Raw genomic sequence first — 19,751 nt, 5'->3', positions numbered from 1 at the left:
GGCCGATGCCACATCAGATCCCATTCAGCTCGCTCGCTCACACGCTCCTAACGTCCCCAGCGTCTCCTTCCAATCACGTGTACTGCGGAGCCGCCACTATATTGGCGTTTTTTCAAGTTACAGTAACACTCGAGAGTGAACCAGCGGTTGAGCTCCAAAGGGAGTTGGGCTGTCCACCCCCACATATGATCAATCCCACCTCCGGAGATCTGGGAGGTTTTTTGGGGTGAGTGCGGGCACATAGGGGGGTGTGCCTGAGCACTGGTGTTGGATGGTGATCCTATTAGACTTGCACTGGTTGGAAAACGTCCTGGTGACGGATTAATCTTGTGATTACAATATTACGCTATATGTATTTTTTTATATTTACATGTTGAGGTGATTGTCTTGGAGGAAGGAGCCAAGTTTTGGATAACAGTGAACCTGCGAGGAGTCAGTCTGAGGACATTATTGGCAACCTACTGTGAGACTGTTTACTCCTTTATTCATGAGGTATTGAGCGCGTTGTACTAATAATCTATAATGTCTATAGGCAACTGACTGCACTCAGACCAAAGGGGGCTGAATAATTATGCACACCCCACTTTGCAGTTATTTATTTTTTTAAATGTTTGGAATCATGTATGATTTTCGTTCCACTTCTCATGTGTACACCACTTTGTGTTGGTCTTTCACGTGGAATTCCAATAAAATTAATTCATGTTTGTGGCAGTAATATGGCAAAATGTGGAAAGCTTCAAGGGGGCCGAATACTTTTTCAAACCTCTGTACATATACTGGGGCCAGATTGATAGCTATACTGGGAACAGATCTATACCTAATGGGGGCAAAGCTATACCTGTAATGGGGCAGATTTATAGCTATACTGGGGGCAGAGCTATACTTATACTGGGGGCAGAGCTATACTTATACTGGGGGCAGATCTATACCTATAATGGGGCAAAGCTATACCTGTACTGGGGGCAGATTTATAGCTATACTGGGGGCAGAGCTATACTTTTACTGGGGGCAGAGCTATACTTCTACTGGGGGCAAAGCTATACCTATACTGGGGGCAGATACATACATATACTGGGGGCAGTGCTATACCTATACTGGTGGCACATCTATACCTATACTGGGGGCAGAGCTATACTGGTGGCACATCAATACCTATACTGGGGGCACATTTATACCTATACGGGGGGGGGGAGGGACTGCTATAGCTATACTGGGGACACCACACTCTCTACGAAAAGAGAGAAATTTTACTGGAGGGGGGTGGGGGGTGGGGGGAATGGATCACTGAGCTGGCTGCCGGGGAGTTAAAGGGGAAGGGGGAGGGGGGGGGGGGTTGGCAGTGTGACTGACTTTGCCTTTGGGTATGGGGCCCCCAGGTTATCTTTGCCCCAGGGCCCCCATGCTGCGAAAAACCGGCCCTGAGGGCCCATATGCAATTACATTTTTCTCCAGAGTTTTCTCCTAGGAGATAATTTTTCATCTTCTATTTAAAATAACTTTTTAGCACTTTGCTATTGTAAAAGTACCAAAAAGTAGTTGAAAAAGTACTATCAAAATTATTTTGAGTGTTTTCTTGATTGTTGGTGATTTAACAGCATTTTATTGACTAGTTTGAAATTCACTTTTAATCCTAGGAGATTATTTTACATCTTTTCGGGACTTTGCAATGGAAAAAGTATAAGAAAGTTGTTGGAAAATTTTTCAGCTATGCTAATCCTTTTATCACCTACAGTAAAATTATCTGCTACAGTATTGAGGAGCAATTGCAGTATTAATGGAAGTTAGTGTTTTGTAGGTGGGGTGGGGGGTCTTTGGGGTTAAACATGGGGGGTTACGGTTAGGAGCCCACTAGGGAAATTTTAGTGTTAGGCACCACATGGGGGAGTCCTTAGTGTGACGCACCACCTGGGAGTTCCTTAGTGTTAGGCACCATCTGGGGAGGGGGGGGGGGGGGTAATGTTAGGCACTACCAGGGGGTCCTTAAGACAAAACACTAGGAAAGCAATGGGGCCAGACACTGTCTCTGTGAAATGCTTGAAACTCTGTGCCGATCAATTAGCCCCTGTATTCACAGACATATTCAAAGCATCTCTGGAACTCTCAATTGTCCCGGTCTGTTTTAAAAGCTCAACTATTGTACTAATTCCCAAAAAATCAAAACCTACATGTTTAAATGATTACAGGCCTGTTGCCCTGACATCATTGGTTATGAAAGAATTTGAAAAACTGTTAATGGCTTATCTGAAATCTATCACAGATCCCCTGCTGGACTCTTTGCAATTTGTCTACAGGCCTAATAGATCCGCAGACGATGCCGTGAACATGTGTATGCATTATGTACTACAGCATCTAGACACCCCAGGAACCTACACCAGGATTTTATTTATAGATTACAGCTCTGCATTTAATACCATAATTCCATCACTGCTGCACAGCAAGCTCTCCCAGCTACACATACCTGAACCCATCTGCAAATGGATAACCAATTTCCTATCCGACAGGAGACAGCATGTTAGACTTGGTAAACACACATCAAGCTCTCTGACAGTCAGTACTGGTGCACCCCAGGGCTGTGGGCTTTCCCCACTGCTCTACTCACTGTACACCAATGACTGCATCTCCACAGATCCATCTGTTAAGGTTCTGAAGTTTGCAGATGACACAACAGTAGTTGGTCTCATACAAAATGGGGACAAGTCTGCACACAGGCATATGGTGGGACAGCTTTCCTCCTGGTGCAGCAACAACAGCTTGGAACTAAATGCTCTCAAAACCATGGAGATGATAATGGACTTTAGGAGATCTCCCCCCCAGCACCTCCCCTTAACCATAAATGGATCCACAATAACCCAGGTAGAGTCATTCAGGTTTCTTGGGTCCACAGTCTCACACAACCTAAAATGGGACAACAACATTGCCACTATTGTCAAGAAAGCGCAACAGAGGATGTACCATCTACGGCAGCTGAAAAAGTTTGGTCTACCTCAAAATTTAATGGTGCAGTTCTACACTGCAATTATTGAATCCACCATAACATCATCTATGACTGTATAGTTCAGCTCCTGCTCAGCATTAGAAAAGGGGAGGCTGCAGCGCATCATCCGATCAGCGGAAAGGATAATTGGCTGTAGCTTACCTTCCCTGCAGGATCTTTACACTAGCAGGTGCAGAAAGAGAGCAACCAAAATGGCCTCTGACCCCTCTCACCCAGCTCACTCCATCTTCCAGCGCATGCCTTCAGGAGTAAGATTCCCGTCAATTGCTACCAAAACCTCCAGACACAGGAACAGCTTTTTTCCTCAAGCGGTAGCCATGCTTAATGCTGAACCACGTTAGAGCTGCTAGGACTGAAAGTAATCAGCACAGAACTGTAAATGAACAATTCTCACCTTGCTTACTGCCACTATACTTATAATGTCCTTGACTTGTAATATACACACTGTCTGTCCTTGTATTGTTTTTGTTTGTGTTTGTTAAGCAACTGCCAAGACAAATTCCTTGTAGGTGAAAACTTACTTGGCGAAAATAAATTGATTCTGATTCTGATTCTTAGTGTTAGGCACCACCTGGGGAGGGGGAGTAATGTTAGGCACTACCTGGTGACTCATTAGTGTTAGGTACCACCTGGTGGTTCATTAGTGTTAGGCACCACCTGGGGAATCCTTAGTGTGACGCACCACCTGGGAGTTCCTTAGTGTTAGGCACCATCTGGGGAGGGGGGAGGGGGGTAATGTTAGGCACTACCTGGGGGGTCCTTAGTGTCAGGCACCACCTGGGAGGGGGGGTTAGTGTTAGGCACTAAAAAGGTCTTTTTCCTACTTGTTCCTACTATTCTCCTTAACATGTAGTTCTAGCATGTATGGGAGCTTTGTTATTAACCTCTAAAGTCTGCAGTCTGGAAAAGCAAAAAAAAAAAAAAAAACGCAACTTGAAGCAGGGTAAAAATCCAATCTCTACTAAGGCGAAAAATTCATCAACAGCAAGTACAAAACTCATGTGTTTCATGCACAACTTAGACCTTAGTTTACTTTGTAATGTACTAGTAAACTATTAGCACTATATTATTATTATTATTATTTAGTAATTATAAAGTGGCAACATCATCTGCAGCACTTTACAGAGTATATAGTCTTGTCATTTACCTGTCCCTCAGAGGGGCTCACAGTCTAATCCCTAATGTAGTCGTATGTATGTATCGTGTAGTGTATATATCGTAGCGTAGTTTAGGACCATTTTTTGGGGAGGTCAGTTAACTACTTAAGTACAAGCGGTCTCTGCCCCCTTAAGGACCAGAGACCACTGGTACCAGAAACCACTGCATAACAACGAATTGTCGCACTTACCCGCTGCTTCCACCATCCACGCGGCACACCTGGAGCCTCAGGCCACCCACTCTGCAGTCTCTATGACGGCTGAGCTCTGTGAGATGGTCAGGAGCCACTTTCACTGGCCTGTGCAGTACAATTCTCCACCGGAGAGAGACGGAGGGAGCACACTGCACATGCTCAGACTGGCCCCGACTGGCCGAAGTTACGGGACCCCTTACCGAAGATAGAGAAGGCTGAGGACAATGGCATGGGAGTGATCCATGTGCATGGGGCTGGAGGAAGCCCAGGTATGTATAAAACTTTGGCTATTGTTCATCTCTGGTGCATTTTAAAACTAGGTGAGGAACAGCCATATTCTGTTAGGGGAGTTTTAGTGTTAGGCACCACCTGGGGGAGTCCTTAGTGTGACGTGCCACCTGGGGGTCCTTAGTGTTAGGCACTGCCAGGGGGGGCGGGTCATTAGTGTTAGGCACCACCTGGGGAGGGGTCATTAGTGTTAGGCACCACCTGAGGGAGGGTATTTAGCATTAGGCACCACCTGGGGGAGGGAATTTAGTGTTAGGCACCACCTAGGGGAGGGAATTTAGTGTTAGGCACCACCTGGGGAGGGTCCTTTAGTGTTAGGCACCACCTGGGGGAGGGTATTTCGTGTTAGGCACCACCTGGGGGAAATAATTAGTGTTAGACACCACCTGGGGGGGGGGGGGGGGTTAATGTTAGACACTTATAATGACTTTTTCCCTTTTGTTCCTACTATTCTCATTAACATGTAATTCTAGCATGTATGGGGGGCTTTTTTATAAACCGCTAATGTCTGCAGCCATTTGACTTGAATGTTAAATGCGATGCGAATGCAAACTTTCTGAACATTCGCTTGCCACGAACTGTCCGCCAGCGTGGCAAGTTCACCGATCTTTAGTTAATACAGTGCCTCATAGAAAAAAATTCTGTCACTAGGGGCTCCTGTAAGGACTCCTGGCACAGGATTCACAGTTTAAATATGCTGGACTGTGTGTCTTCCATCCCAGTACATATACTCCACTATCTCCATGTTTTCGGGGGTTGCAGTGTTCAGAGTTCCTTGGAACTCTCAACAAAATTTTCAAGAGAGTAACCCATCCTTCTGCAGATGATCGAAAGACCTGAGTGAGGACGAGTTTTCCTCACCTGTGCCACACTAGTGGTTGCTGATTTTGCAACCCACACTTGTGAGTAAATTTGATTCACAACATACACCTGATGTGCTAAATTACTACACTATAAGGGCCTCCTGTGGTCTCTGTGTTTTTGTATCCTCTGGAAGGTCATTGGAACCATGCTAGACATCTCCCCTCTAATTTGACAGAATGTTTTCACACCTGCCTAAAACTTTCACTATGTTGTAGCCGAGGAGAAGAATAAGTAATATACGATGATTCATACGATACTTTTTGTGAATCCGCCCGTTTCTGTCCTGGTGCTGTCAAGGAGACCGGGAGGAAGTGGAAATCTCCACAAAGAAGATCCAGACAAGAATACAAATCTAGCAGAGGTCCTAACCTTTTATCATATTATTCCCAACTTCTAAATAAAAGTTGCTTCTCAGGTTCCATATTCAAAACGATGGTGGAAACACATTTCCTTTTCTAAATGCTCTATAATTAAAACTAAAAGACAAACGCTATTTCGTAAAATAACTATCCATCATGTCTGTCTTCATCTAGTGGAGCCTAAATTAAGTCTCTTCTCGTCTCATCACGATGGAGAGCAGATCTATGTGTGCGAGGTGAAGGAGTTTTACCCCAACTCAGTGGACATTGCCTGGCTTCTGGACAGTAAGAAAGTCGAGTCTCCCAGGAAGAACAAGGATGGCTCCTTTAATGCCTGGGAAGGTTTCTTAATTCCTGGGAACCAGAAGAAACCAGAAGATATCTCCTGTGTGGTGGAACACGAGACCCTATATAGTCCACTCATAATCACTCAGGCAGTAAAAGGTAAACAATATCTATCTATCTATCTATCATATACATGTCAAACTCCGGCCCGCGGGGCAAATCTGGCCCTCAGAGCCATTAAATTTGGCCTTCAAGTGGTTTCCCCACTTTGCATTGTGTTTGGCCCACTCTAGACCACCAGAGAAGCTTTTTTGGAGGTGAAGCCCTAGAACACCAGGGAAGCCATATGGGAGAGGTAGGGGTAAAGCACTTATAGAGACTCTGTAACAACATTTTCAGCCTTATTTCTTCTATCCTATAAGTTCCTATACCTGTTCTAATGTGTTACTGCAGCCTTTCCTAGTTGCATAGTGGCTGTATTATCTCTGTTATATAATCTAATCTTCTTTCCTTTGTCAGCTTTGTCGGGCTCAGGCAGGAATGTGCTGCTCTGCTTGTGATAGGCAGGAGCTATACACACCCTCTCCACGCCCCCTGAAGGCTCTTTATGAGTCACAAACTGAGCTTCTCTCAGCCTATTACATGCTGGTTAGCAGCCATGTCTTTTGTTTGTAAACACTGCCTAAAACTGGCAATTACAAGCCAGGATTGCTGCAGGGAGTGGCAGAAACAGCACAGAGGGGCCCAGGAGAACATAATGAATATGTTCTTTTTATTGTAAGAATTTTAGAGTACAGATTCTCTTTAACACTAGGGAACTGTATAGGGGAGGGTGGCGGCTTCCTCTAGACACCAGGGAACTGTATAGGGGTTGGAAGGTGGCCATTAGATACCTGGAAACTTTATAAGGGAGGAAGGTGGCCAGTAGACACTGAAGTTGGCCCGCGACTAGGTCCCAGTGTACGATTTTGGCCCACTTTGTATTTGAGTTTGACACCCCTGATCTATCAGGATGGCAATGCTTAGGAGAACTCATAGAGAAGCATGTGATTGGTTTAATCAGCTGATAGATTTGTAAGGCTCTGATTTGCTGGTCCTGATCATGTAGACACTGTAACAAAATTTTCAGCCTTAGTTCTTCTATCCTATAAGGTCCTTTGCCTGTTCTAATGTGCTCTGGCTTGCTGCAGCCTTTCCTAATTGCACAGTGGCTGTGTTATCTCTGTTATATGATCTAATCTGTTTTCTTCTGTCAGCTCTGTCAGGTTAAGGCTGGAATGTGTGGAATGTGCAGGGCTGCTTGTGATTGGATAGAAGCGATACACACCCTCTGCAGGCGCCCTGCAGGCTCTGTATGACTCACACACTCTGCTTATGTGAGCCTATCACAAGCTGGTTAGTTTGTTTGTAAACACTGCCTAAAACTGTTAATTACAAGCCAGGATTGCAGCAGGGAGTGGCAGAAACAGCACAGAGGGGCCCAGGAGAACATAATGAATAGAATGGTATGCTTTTTGCTGTGAAAATGTTAAATTACAGATTTTTTTTAAGTCATCACAGCAAATCAGAACCTTACAAATCTATCATCAGATGAAACTGATCACATGCTTCTCCACGCATTCTCCTAAGCAGGGCCATCCCTATCTATCTATTTATTTATCTGTGAATGTATCTCCACTATCTTCCAGATGTGAAGGACTCTCAGGCATCCAGTGTGATTGCAGCCATATTGCTGACCATGTTTATAACACTTGGTGTGATTGCAGCTGTATTGTGGTTCCTCGTCTACAGGAAGAAATGTGAGTTTTGTCAGTTGTTCGATGTTTATCCTCAAGTATCTGAAGTTTTCTGCTCCAGTCCAGAGCAGCCTTTCTCAACCTTTGTACCCTGGAGGAAACCCTGCAAACAATTTTTTGATCCCAGCGAACCCCTCCATTTATTTTGCAGGAGGCGTAGTCTTTAAAAATAGGTGAGGCTGTTTATTTCACTGCCCCCTATTACACTGCCACATGTTATTATGTTTCCTTATCCTAGTACTTTTATTAATGCATTGATTATTATTCTGACCTCCAATTTAGTGCTTCTTTTTACAAAATGCCATGGAACCCCTGTAGAGCACTCTAGGAACCCTGGGGGTCCAGGAAAACCTGGTTGAGAAAGCCTGCTCCATAGTGGCGTAGCAATAGGGGGTGCAGAAGTTGCAACCTCATTGGGGCCCTTGGGGCCCCCCCTCAAACACAGTATTCGCTCTTTATTGGTCCTGTCCTGTGCTAATAATATTCACTTTTATAGGTGCTTTGAATAGAAGTGATCATTGTCAAGCTCTTCACTGGCTGCAAATTAACCAGAGGATTCAGTTCAAACTCCTAACCCACACCTACAAAGCTCTCCACAATCTCTCTCCCCGGTATACATCCTCACTAATCTCCAGATACAAACCCAATCGCAATCTCAGATCGGCACATGATCTTCTGTTGTCCTCCTCTAGAATCAACTCCTCACATTCACGCTTACAAGACTTCGCACGCGCTTCACCCCTCCTCTGGAATGCCCTCCCTCAACACATCCGTCACTCGCCAACCTTTGTTGCCTTTAAACGCTCTCTAAAAACACACTTGTTCCGACAAGCATATGCGCTGTCTTAGGCCACTTCCCTTTGTCCTAAGACCAAATTGCACTCCTACTAGGTATCCTAAAACACACAGCCTCTATATATTTGCCGCATACTACCCCTCCTCCTGTTCCCCCCCCCCCCCATTCCCTTTAGATTGTTAGCTCGCAAGGGCAGGGCTTTCTCCCCTTTTTGTGTCTTGGTAACCATTATACATTTTATTCATCATGTTACTTTTATCACTGTCATTACCAATTCTATAATTTGTTTTTGTATCATTCTTTGTATTTTGTCACTAATTATGTATCTTGTATTTTGGTGTACACCATTGTCTGTATTATTATGTACCCCATGTTTGTTTCTTACTTTGTACAGCGCCACGGAATATGTTGGTACTTTATAAATCAATAATTATAATAATAATCATTGACCCACAGTTTCTCTTCCCCTTCTTGCACCTCTGACACTGTGGTTGTCCTTGATTAGTTTTGGTATGCCGTATCAATTTTTATGTATATATTGCTTGGGGGGGCCCAATGTAAAACTTTATATATGGTATAAGAGGTGTTTTCTCCTCCTCTGGACTGGCATTCAGCGTTCTTCCTGCTCACGATGTCATGTGATGTTACACGGTGGTTGCGAACGGGAAGTCAAGTGATCTCATTGCTCTGTGCAGAATCGTCGGGGATCTTAAAGATCCGATCCATCGTGAAATAAATAATGATAATAGAATTCACTGCTTAGTGAATCAAGCCCATAGTCTCTACACGTGGGGTGTATGTGATGAAGCAGGTGCTTTCAGCGCTTAGTGCCGTGCGCCGAAACCAGACGCCCCATAGCAGCAATGTAATCTCCTTCCGAGTTGCGAGAGCTCAGAGGGGGAACAATATTAAATGCCGCTGGGCAGTTTTGTGGCAGCAGGGATAGCCGTCATTCGGCTCTCCCAGCGCCCAACTCACCGGCGACGCGTGCATACTTACGCATACATAAGGTGTTTAAAAGTATGTAAAGTGATGTATTGTAACCCACTGCAAGAAATCACGTTCCCCATTTCATAGTTTTGAAGAGATCAATGAAAGATAACTAATAACTGGCTATCATGGGTTGCTGCACTATTTGAAGTTATACCCTGCCTTATTAACAGTAAAACAGTTATGTAACTAAAAATGTTTAAAGAAAATCTGAGCTGAAAATGAAAAGTCAAAATAAACATACACAAGTCATAATTACCTCCCATGCAGTCAACTCCTCAATCTCTTTCTCCTCTCCTGCGTCCTGTTTGTCCACTGTGATCAATGGATTTCTCCATCCTCCATTTTGAAAATGGCCATTACCCCATAACAGCTTTCTGGTCAGCACACTGTTAAACTGTAACATCGCCCACTTGAGCCATAGGGAAACATAGAAATTACCTAGCACATCAGTTGTCCTCTCAGCTATAACTGACAGCAATTGATAAATAACTGACAGCAACTGATATATTTCAGTTCTGACAAAATGTTGTCAGAACTGGAAAGGATCGTTGTCAGAAGAAAATGGTGAGCTTCTGAGAGGAACTGATGGCAAGGTAACTATGTAATGTTCATTTGAAGTTATCTTGTGTGTTTATTTTAAATAATTTTACTCAGTTCAGGTTCCCTTTAAGGCACAAAGGGCCTGATGGACGGAAAGCCGGTAATTGTACCATCCTGACACCAGGGGAGCACTGCCCGTTAATCTGTTGGCGCCACATGCATTATCCTGTTTGGTGCTAACAGGGTAACAGGCATGGCTTCTCAGATGTTAGGACTGGTAAAATTGCCGTACACAACTTCTGCAGGACAAAAGTACCGCCCTTTCGTGCATCAGGCCCCTGATATCATAACGGCTGCCGATGTCGCATTGCAGCAGACCAAGGGCTTGATTCACTAACTGGCACTAAGTGTTAGCGCCGGAGTAAAAAAGTGTTTTCCGGCGCTAAGCGTATGTGCGCACGCAACCGCGCGCGCAGTGTTGTGCGCACAAAGTAGTTGCTGTGCGCGCAAAGTAGTAGGCGAGCAAACCATGTACTGCGCAAGCGAATGCGCGCACAGCTATATGCCGCGCGCGCACTAAAGCATTGTGCGCGTACGCTAAACTTTGTGCGCGATGTGCGTAGTGCTGTGCGCGATATGTGGCCAATACCAGCCAGTGCCCTGTTTTGCACGCACTAACTGATAAGGCTTAGCGCCGGTTAGTGAATCAAGCCCCTAGAATCTTGGGTTTCAGTCTCAGTCAGAACACCTTCTGTGATGTGAACCCGCCTACGCTAAACTTTGTGCGCGATGTGCGTAGTGCTGTGCGCGATATGTGGCCAATACCAGCTAGTGCCCTGTTTTGCACGCACTAACTGATAAGGCTTAGCGCCGGTTAGTGAATCAAGCCCCTAGAATCTTGGGTTTCAGTCTCAGTCAGAACACCTTCTGTGATGTGAACCCGCCTCTTTCCCCCATGCAGAGTAGCGGAGTGTAGGAGAGAGGTGACTCACCTGTTCAGGCTCCATCGGCAATGTATCATCTCCAGGTGTCCCTGTCTCCATGACTACAGCACCTTCTCTCATCAGAAAAAAAGGCACACCTTGCACACTACTCTTTGGCTAGGGATCAATCGCAAGAATGCTGCATAACTTCAGCCTCTAGCCTTAAAGAGACTCTGTAATGAAAAAAGGTTCCCCTGGGGGTCACTCACCTCATGAGGGGGAAGGCTCTGGATCCTATTGAGGCTTCCCCCGTCCTCCTCAGTCTCGCTGCAGCCCACGGAAGGCTGTGCAATATTTACCTGTCCCTGTTCCAGCGGGGGCGCTGTTACTGCTCTCCGCTCGGAAGTAGGCGGAAATAGCTGATCCCAGTCAGGTCCGCTCTATTGCGCAAGCACAGGAGACTTGCACTTGCGGAGTAGAGCGGACCCGACTGGGATCGGCTATTTCTGTCTATTTCCAAGCGGAGAGCCGCTACTGCGCCTGTGCTGGAGCCAAGAAGGTAAATATTTACATGCCCGCTGTTCAGTGGGCTGCAGCGAGACCACCGTGGGACACAGGAGGACGGGGGAAGCCTCTATAGGATCCAGAGGCTCCCCACTACCAAGGTGAGTACCCCTCAGGGGCATTTTTTTACATTACAGGTCCTCTTTAAGTTATGTAAACACTTCAAATAAATGTTACCCAGATCATCCTGGAAACAGACTGTTAATGCTAGTTGTATTGCAATGAATGCTGGAATGCAATGATGTGTCAGCTTGTTACTTGTACAGAGCCACAATAACCCAACATGCATTGTGGCTCTGTACAAGTAACAAGCTGACGCATCATTGCATTCCAGGGGTTCTGGAGGTGTGTTTAGCTATCAGGGACAACAAAGGATGATTTGCATATGCTCACTCCAACCTGAATAATCACAATCACCTTCTGTTTTAGGAAGGGAAACTTTTGTTTTGCATAGCAATTTAGTAAGAGGTCTTTTTGGTCCATTGTAGCCCCTTACACAATCCTGGGAGTTCCGGTTCACCATGAGCTTGCTGGGTACTCTGTAACTATTGTACCTTTAAAATTGGTTTTCTCAAAAACTACAAGGCCTTTTTGATTTTATTATTCCACTTGTTTACCCCTCTTTTCCTTAACATACCTAGCAATTTGTTGATTTTGCATGTATGGGGGCTTTGCCATTACCCCAAATGTTGGCACCATTGATTCAGCGCAATTCAGATTCAGTCATTTGATTAACCCGAAAATCTTGGCCTGTTCAGTCGAATGGCTTGCAAATAGAACACAGAGCTACTCAACCAACACTACTTGGGAATCTCTTTATGAAAATCGCCAGAAAGTTTTCTATATCTACTGTACATAATATGTAGATTTGTGGATCAATTTACAAAGATTATTATTATCATAAATATTATTGTTATTATTTATTGGATTTATATAGCCCAGGCTGAGAATTTTCAAAGCTCCTCTAGGGCAGCGTACCCAAACATGAAAGAACTATCTCATTGTGTGATGAACATGTCTTCCAACAAACTGCCTAAAATCTGAGCCAGAAAATGTCACTCTCTTCCCATAGATTTTCAGAGGTTCCAGCAGAGCCCCATCCATGTACATGCCAGGCGATCTGGTAGAGCAGAGGAAAAGGTGACATTGTACTCTACAGCCACCAGCTGCCCAGAGAAGGTGCAGGTGACCTGGACTGTAATAGAGAATGATGGACAGATAGTGAAGGTGCCAGAAGATTGTGCAGAAAGAGATGGAGAATCTGGACATTTAATGAGCGGAGACTATACAGTGAGCACTAGCCATTCACTGACAGAGGGATTGAACCACGCTATTACTTCACTGACCTTCACACCAAATTCACCAAAACATTGCAACATGACAGTCACCTGCAGATTCCAATGTGGTAAAAAGAACAAAAAGAAACAATTAACATGGAGCCCTGAGAAAGGTAAGAAAAACATTTAGTATTATCGTTGTTATCATTTTTGCTAGAATCCTGGAAGATCAGGGCACTCCTGGGTACTAAGAAACGAGAGATATGTAGCACATGTAACACGGCGTACCAGAAAGTGGGCATGGTCATGATAGGTCATGGATGGAGCCAAGACTAGGTGATCCTAGCAGCTGTGTAAAGTCAGAGAGTAAAAATGTAGAGGAGCCGAGGAGGTTCACTCTCCATGAATAAAAAATTAGGCCCTAATTTACTATAAAAACAGGCATATTCGTTGTAAGGAAATAGACATTATACACAACATCCACTTCTTAGATTATAATTAAGCAGACAGACCCCACATAACAATTAGGCAGGAAGTTAACCCAAAGCACTTAATTCAGCAGTTTTTGCAGGACAATCAGGCAGCGCTTTCATCCCAAACATGATTCTGCACACAGTCCCTCAAATAATTATGCAGCATCACCCCTCTCAAAAACAAACAAACAAACAAACAAAAAAAACCAACAAAAAACTTAATTGGGCAAAACTAGACCTCTAAAATCTTCTACAAACATTAATTAAGCAGAGATTTCCCCCTCCCCCAGAAAAAAAAAAATCACAAGTGGGCAGAGTTGCCCCAAAATCATTATCAGGCTTCATCCAGCTGTAGCTCTCCAAAGTAAAATAGTGGCCAAGTCCCAGATTGTTTCCTACTACCTAGCAATTCAGATATGCTAAGTAGTGAAGAAAAGATCTGGCACCAGATGTGAGCAGGAAAGTGGTCAGTAGTGGTGGTGCTTACCAGGATCACATGCTGCTCAGAGTATAGCGTCAAATGTTCAAAAAAGGGAAGAAAGATGGAGGCACCGTTCCCTTTACACTTTTTTATTCCTTCAGTTGGGCAACTAGCCCCTCAAACAGTGGGGCTTGTTGGATGGCCTGACAGCTGTTTCACGTCTTAACGCATCATCAGGGGCATTAACGATTAGTGCCTCTGACGATGGGTTAATACACAAAATGGCTGTCAGAAGTGTGTCTGATGATGCGTTAATACGCAAAATGGCTGTCAAAAGTGCCTCTAATAATGCGTTAAATACGTGAAACGGCTGTCAGTCCAGCCACCAAAACCCTACTGTTTGAACCGCTGTTTGTTTTACCCTACTGAAGGAATACAAAGGTGTTAAGGCCACGGAGCCTCAATCTTTCTTTTCCTTTTTGAACATTCTATCTATTCAGATCATGTCTCTCACGCTGTAACCTACAAATCATTTATAAATCCTTAAGGTACACTTCCGAGGTTAAAAAAAAACATGTTGTTTTTTTTTCTTACCTCGGACCTGTCCTAAGTACTGCGCATGTGTCTGGTTGTAGCAGTGAGGCTGTATTATGCACAAGAAGGGTTGGAGACATTGGTGCCACAGTACATAGTTTTGCCTTGCAGACCAACCCATAGGGAAAACTATCCAAGGAACTCAAAGAAAGTACATGCAAGGATTGTCAACATCCGCTCTACACGTTTCTTCCACAAATCCCAATATCTCTTTTGTAAACATGAACACTCTCAAAATGCTACCTGGCAGAGTACAAGGAGCTCTCAGCTTCTAGAAATGCACACTTACTTCACAAATTCCATTGAAAACAATTAACTCCCTGACATTTTGAAAAGAAAAAAAAAGGCCCGGTAAGTTTATTTTGGGTCTAAAAGAAAAACAACAACAATAAAAGAAAAAAAAAGCAGATGGCTCCCTCTTCCCCTCAAGATGTTTGAAACCCTTCTCCTCCATGCAGGTTGGTATTTTCCATGGAAATCAAGTCAAACGGGTGTAGGGGTCTGCCCCCTCAGCATTGCCTACCCACATGGCCCATACCATTGTGGTTGTCTTCAAAAGGGGAGTGGTAAATCTCACGTATGCAAAGCCTTGTCCTAATGTTAAAGATAAAGAGCACATCCCCATATCCAATCACCAAGAGGAGGGGTGGGTTGTAAAAGTATATGAAACCTTATGTGGAATCCTAAATCAACCTTCACAAGATAAATGGACCACAAAATATCTACCCTATTCTAGGAATATAGGTAAGTGAGGGAAAATGTTCTCCACTCATGAGAGTTTACAGTCTGCCGATCTGACACACCACAAAGTCATTATTTTATCCAGAATGGCTTGATGTTTTCTGAAAATTATAGCAATGCTTCTGAATCAGCTCAAACTTGCTTTAAAGTGAGACTGAAGTAAAAAAAACCTTATGATACAATGAATTGTATGTGTAGTACGGATAATTAATCTATATATATAAAATCTGATGTATGTATGTGTGTGTATGTATGTGTGTGTGTATGTGTATATGTGCCGTGATCACTCAAAAACGGCTTGACCGATTTGAACGAAACTTGGTATACAGATCCCTTACTACCTGGGATGATATGTTCTGGGGGTCTCGCGTCCCCCCTGCACACCTGGGGCGGAGCTACAAACAGCCATTCAGATTTCACCCATTCTTGTCAATTAAAAAAATGGAAAAGGCTGCCATTCTCACAGTAATCAAGCCACAGTCCCCATGCTTGGCACAGGCGGTCACTTGGTGACCGAGGTTACAAAGCCAGGAAAAGTGGGCGGAGCATAAAACAGCCAATCAAATTTCAGCCGTTCATTTTAAATGGGAAAATGTAAACTGCAGCCATTCTTAGACTGTTAATCGCAGGGTTCTCAAACTTGGCACACTTGGTCACTGGGTAAATGCAATTAAGATTCAAGAAAGTGGGTGGAGCCTACAACAGCCAATAAAAATTCACCTATTCATTTTCAAGGGGAATATTTAAACTGCTGCTATTCTTACACTGTTAATGGCAGAGGCTTCAAACTTGCTACCGTCGGTCATTGGGTGACTGGGGTCCAAAGTCACTAAAGGGGCAGGGCCACATACAGCCAATCAGATTTCCTTGGTGGATAAACTGCTACCATTCACACATTTTTTGATGCCAAGAACCTGAAAGCTCACACACTTGGCCATTGAGTGACTGTGACTGTCTGGTTAGAAAAAGTGGGCGGTGCCAACAACTAAATTTTTTACATGGCAGGGTTCCCAAACTTTAAACAATTAGCCACTGGGTGACTGGGATGAATATTCAGAAAGTGGGTGGAGCCTACAACAGCCAATCAAAATTCACCTATTGATTTTTAAAGGGGAATATTTACATTGCTACCATTCTTACACTGTTAATGGCAGAGGCCTCAAACCTGATACAGTCAGTCATTGGGTGACTGGGGTCCAAATTCACTAAAGTGGTGGAGACACAAACAGCCAATCAGATTTGTTAGATTGATTTCAGTCATTATGTTATTGGCAGGGTTCTCAAACGTGACACAGTTGGCCACTGGGTGACTGGGACTAATAATTAGGAAAGTGGGTGGAGCCTACAGCAGCCAATCAAAATTCACCTGTTTATTTTCAAGGGGAATATTTACATTGCTGCCATTCATGCACTCTTAATGGCAGAGGCCTTAAATCTGGTACAGTCAGTCACTGGGAGACTGGGGTTTAAATTCTGAAGGGGGCATTTACACTGGCAGGGTTCTCAAACTTGACACAGTTGGTCACTGGGTGACTAGGATTAATATTCATAAAAGTAGGTGGAGTCTACAAGAGCCAATCAAAATTCACCTATTGATTTTCAAGGGGAATATTGAAACTGCAGCCATTCTTACACTGTTAATGGCAGAGGCCTCAAACCTGCTACAGTCGGTAGTTAAGTGTCTGGGGTTCAAATTCAGTAAAGGGGCGGAGCCAAAAACAGCCAGATTTCTTTGCTGGATAAACTGCTTCCATTAGCACAATTTTGATGCCAGGAACCCAAAAGCTCACAAACTTGATCATTGAGTGACTGTGTGTCAAGGTTACAAAACGTGGGTGGAGTTAAAAACAGATTTTTCTGGGAAATTGTAAACTGCAGCCTTTTTTCACTGTTAATGGCAGGGTTCTCAAACTTTGCACAGCTGGTTACTGGGTGACTGGGATTCATATTCAGGAAAGTAGGTGAAGTCTAAAAATGCCAATCAAAAATCACATGTCGCTTTTCAAGGAGAATATTACAATTGCTGCCATTCTTGCACTGTTGATGGCACAAGCAGGGTTGCTCGTAAACTACGCCAGCGCGAATCTACGCATCGTAGTACGCAACTACGCATCTTAGTTCGTAGGCGAAGTTTAAGAACTACACTTACGCATTTCCGCGTAGTCGTAGTCCCGCTATGCGTAGCTTCGCCCGCTACGCGTAGTTGACGTATGTATTGCGAAGTCAACTACGCGTGCGGTAACTGCATTGATATGGGTCATTGCGCATGCGCAGAAATTTTATTGCCCTTTGTACGCATACAATTCTGCATTGGATGTTGGAATGTATGCTTAAATTAGTTTCTGTATGCGCATAGTTAGCAGATTATTGCGGAAATTTTTCCGCATAAGGGCATAAGCGGTCGCATCAACTACGCTACGCACTACGTGAAGCTTGCGTATTTTAATGCGTAGTCTACCGCATGCTAACGTAGCGAAGTGGCTGATTTGGGAGCCGTAGATTGCGAAGCGTATTTGCGTAAAAATACGCGTAGTTCCAGCGTAGCGAAGTTGCCTGCCTACGACCATCCCTGGGCACAAGCTTCAATCCTGGTACAGTTGGTAATTGGGTCACTGGGGTTCAAATTCAGAAAAGGGGACAGAGCCACAAACAGTGAATTAGATTTGTTTCATTTCATGGGAAAATACAAATTATTGCTTCCAAGGACCACAAATCTCACAAACTTGCTCATTGAGTGACTGTGTGTCCAGGTTACAAAAAGTGGGTGGAGCCCAAAACAAATTTCACTGGGAAAATGTAAACTGCAGCCCTTTTTACACTTTTTATATCAGGGTTCCCAAACTTTGCCCAGATGGTCACTGAGCGACTGAGATTAATATTCAGGGAAGTGGGTGGAGCCTATAATAGCCTATCAAAAGTCACCTGTTGATTTTCAAGGGGAATATTTAAATTGCTGCCATTTTTACACTGGTAATAGCAGATGCCTCAAACCTGCTACAGTTGGTCATTGAGTGACTGGGGTTCAAATGCTGGATAGGGGGTGAAGCCACAAACAGCCAATCTGATTTGTTTAATTTCTATGGGAATATACAAATTATTGATGCCAAGGACCCCAAAGCTCACAAACTTGGTCATTGAGTGTTTGTGTGTTAGGGTTAGAAAAAGTGGGCGAAGCCAACACCAGTGAAATATATACACGGGCAACGGCGGGTCATCAGTGGATGGAGACAAATACAAATTTCACTGGAAAATGTAAACTGCAGCCATTCTTACACTGTTAATGGCAGGGTTTTTAAACTTTGCACAGTTGGTGACTGGGATTAATATTCAGAAAAGTGGGTGAAGCCTACAAAAGTGAATCAAACTTCACCTATTTCTTTTCAAGGGGAATATTTAATTACTACCATTCTTGCACTGTTAATGGCACAGGCCTCAAACCTGGTACAGTTGTTCATTGGGTGACTGGGGTTCAAATTCAGAAAAGGGTGTGGAGCCACAAACAGCCAATCAGATTTTTTCATTTCAATGCAAATTATTGATACCAAAGACCACAAAGCTCACAAACTTGGTCATTGAGTAATTGTGTGTTAGGGTTAGAAAAAGTATGCGGAGCCAACACCAGCCAAATACATATCCGGGCAACGTCGGGCAATCAGCTAGTTAATAATAAAATAAAGAAAAGTGTCTCATATTCAGTTATATAGTTGTTGTTTTTTTATAGCATTGCATCATTCTCTAATATTTGCAGTTTACTAATTGCACTCTGTATTTTAAACCATGAAACAGAGCAGAGCTAATTATGCAGGAGAACAGAGGCGCCAAAAGGATAAAAGGAAGCTAAATGAGCTTAAAAACCAAATTCTTGGTAAATAGAGGAGGTAGTGGTGGACTTACCTCCTCCAAGTAGACACACAACGACTGTAGTAAAGACAGTCAATATATTTTATTTATGAACTCCAAATACGCAACGCGTTTCGCAGGTTTGATCCCGCTTCCTTAGGCAATAACAACGGAGCAATAGCATACGTGGTCAGTAGAAGAGCCAGGCACCTCTGAGGTCTTTACTACAGTCGTTGTGTGTCTACTTGGAGGAGGTAAGTCCACCACTACCTCCTCTATTTACCAAGAATTTGGTTTTTAAGCTCATTTAGCTTCCTTTTATCCTCTTGGCACCTCTGTTCTCCTGCATAATATTGAGCCCACCCTGGGTGGAGGGTTGAACCCCCTTTTTCTCATCTACATAGAGCGACTTCTTATTCCTGAGTGGAGTCAGGATAATCTCCCCACCTGCCTTTACAGTGGTTGCCTAATGGTAACCCTGGTTTGTGAGTATTAATATTTACTCTATCTAGTAACCATTTACCAGTACATATTACACTATTGGGGCTCTTGGTGTTCCTTGTTTTTAGAGCAGAGCTAATAACCATGTGAACTTCCTGGCAGTAAAACCTTAAACAGTGAGAGACAGGTTGAGATAAATGCTTCAGAAAC

The 19,751-nt window shown here is 43.9% G+C and overlaps 1 gene segment (V, D, J or C); it reads left to right on the top strand.

Annotated features, from left to right (window-relative positions):
* The window catches only part of LOC137524124 (tyrosine-protein phosphatase non-receptor type substrate 1-like), a 112,962-nt gene that overhangs the window by 51,850 nt on the left and 41,361 nt on the right, over window positions 1–19,751 (top strand). The window contains 3 exon segments of the C gene segment in view: window positions 6,032–6,301; window positions 7,831–7,941; window positions 12,827–13,204. Coding sequence covers window positions 6,032–6,301; window positions 7,831–7,941; window positions 12,827–13,204 — 759 coding nt within the window.

This window comes from Hyperolius riggenbachi, chromosome 7 (genome assembly GCF_040937935.1).
Source record: "Hyperolius riggenbachi isolate aHypRig1 chromosome 7, aHypRig1.pri, whole genome shotgun sequence".
NCBI lineage: Eukaryota > Metazoa > Chordata > Amphibia > Anura > Hyperoliidae > Hyperolius > Hyperolius riggenbachi.
This window is presented reverse-complemented; position numbering and strand designations above follow the sequence as displayed.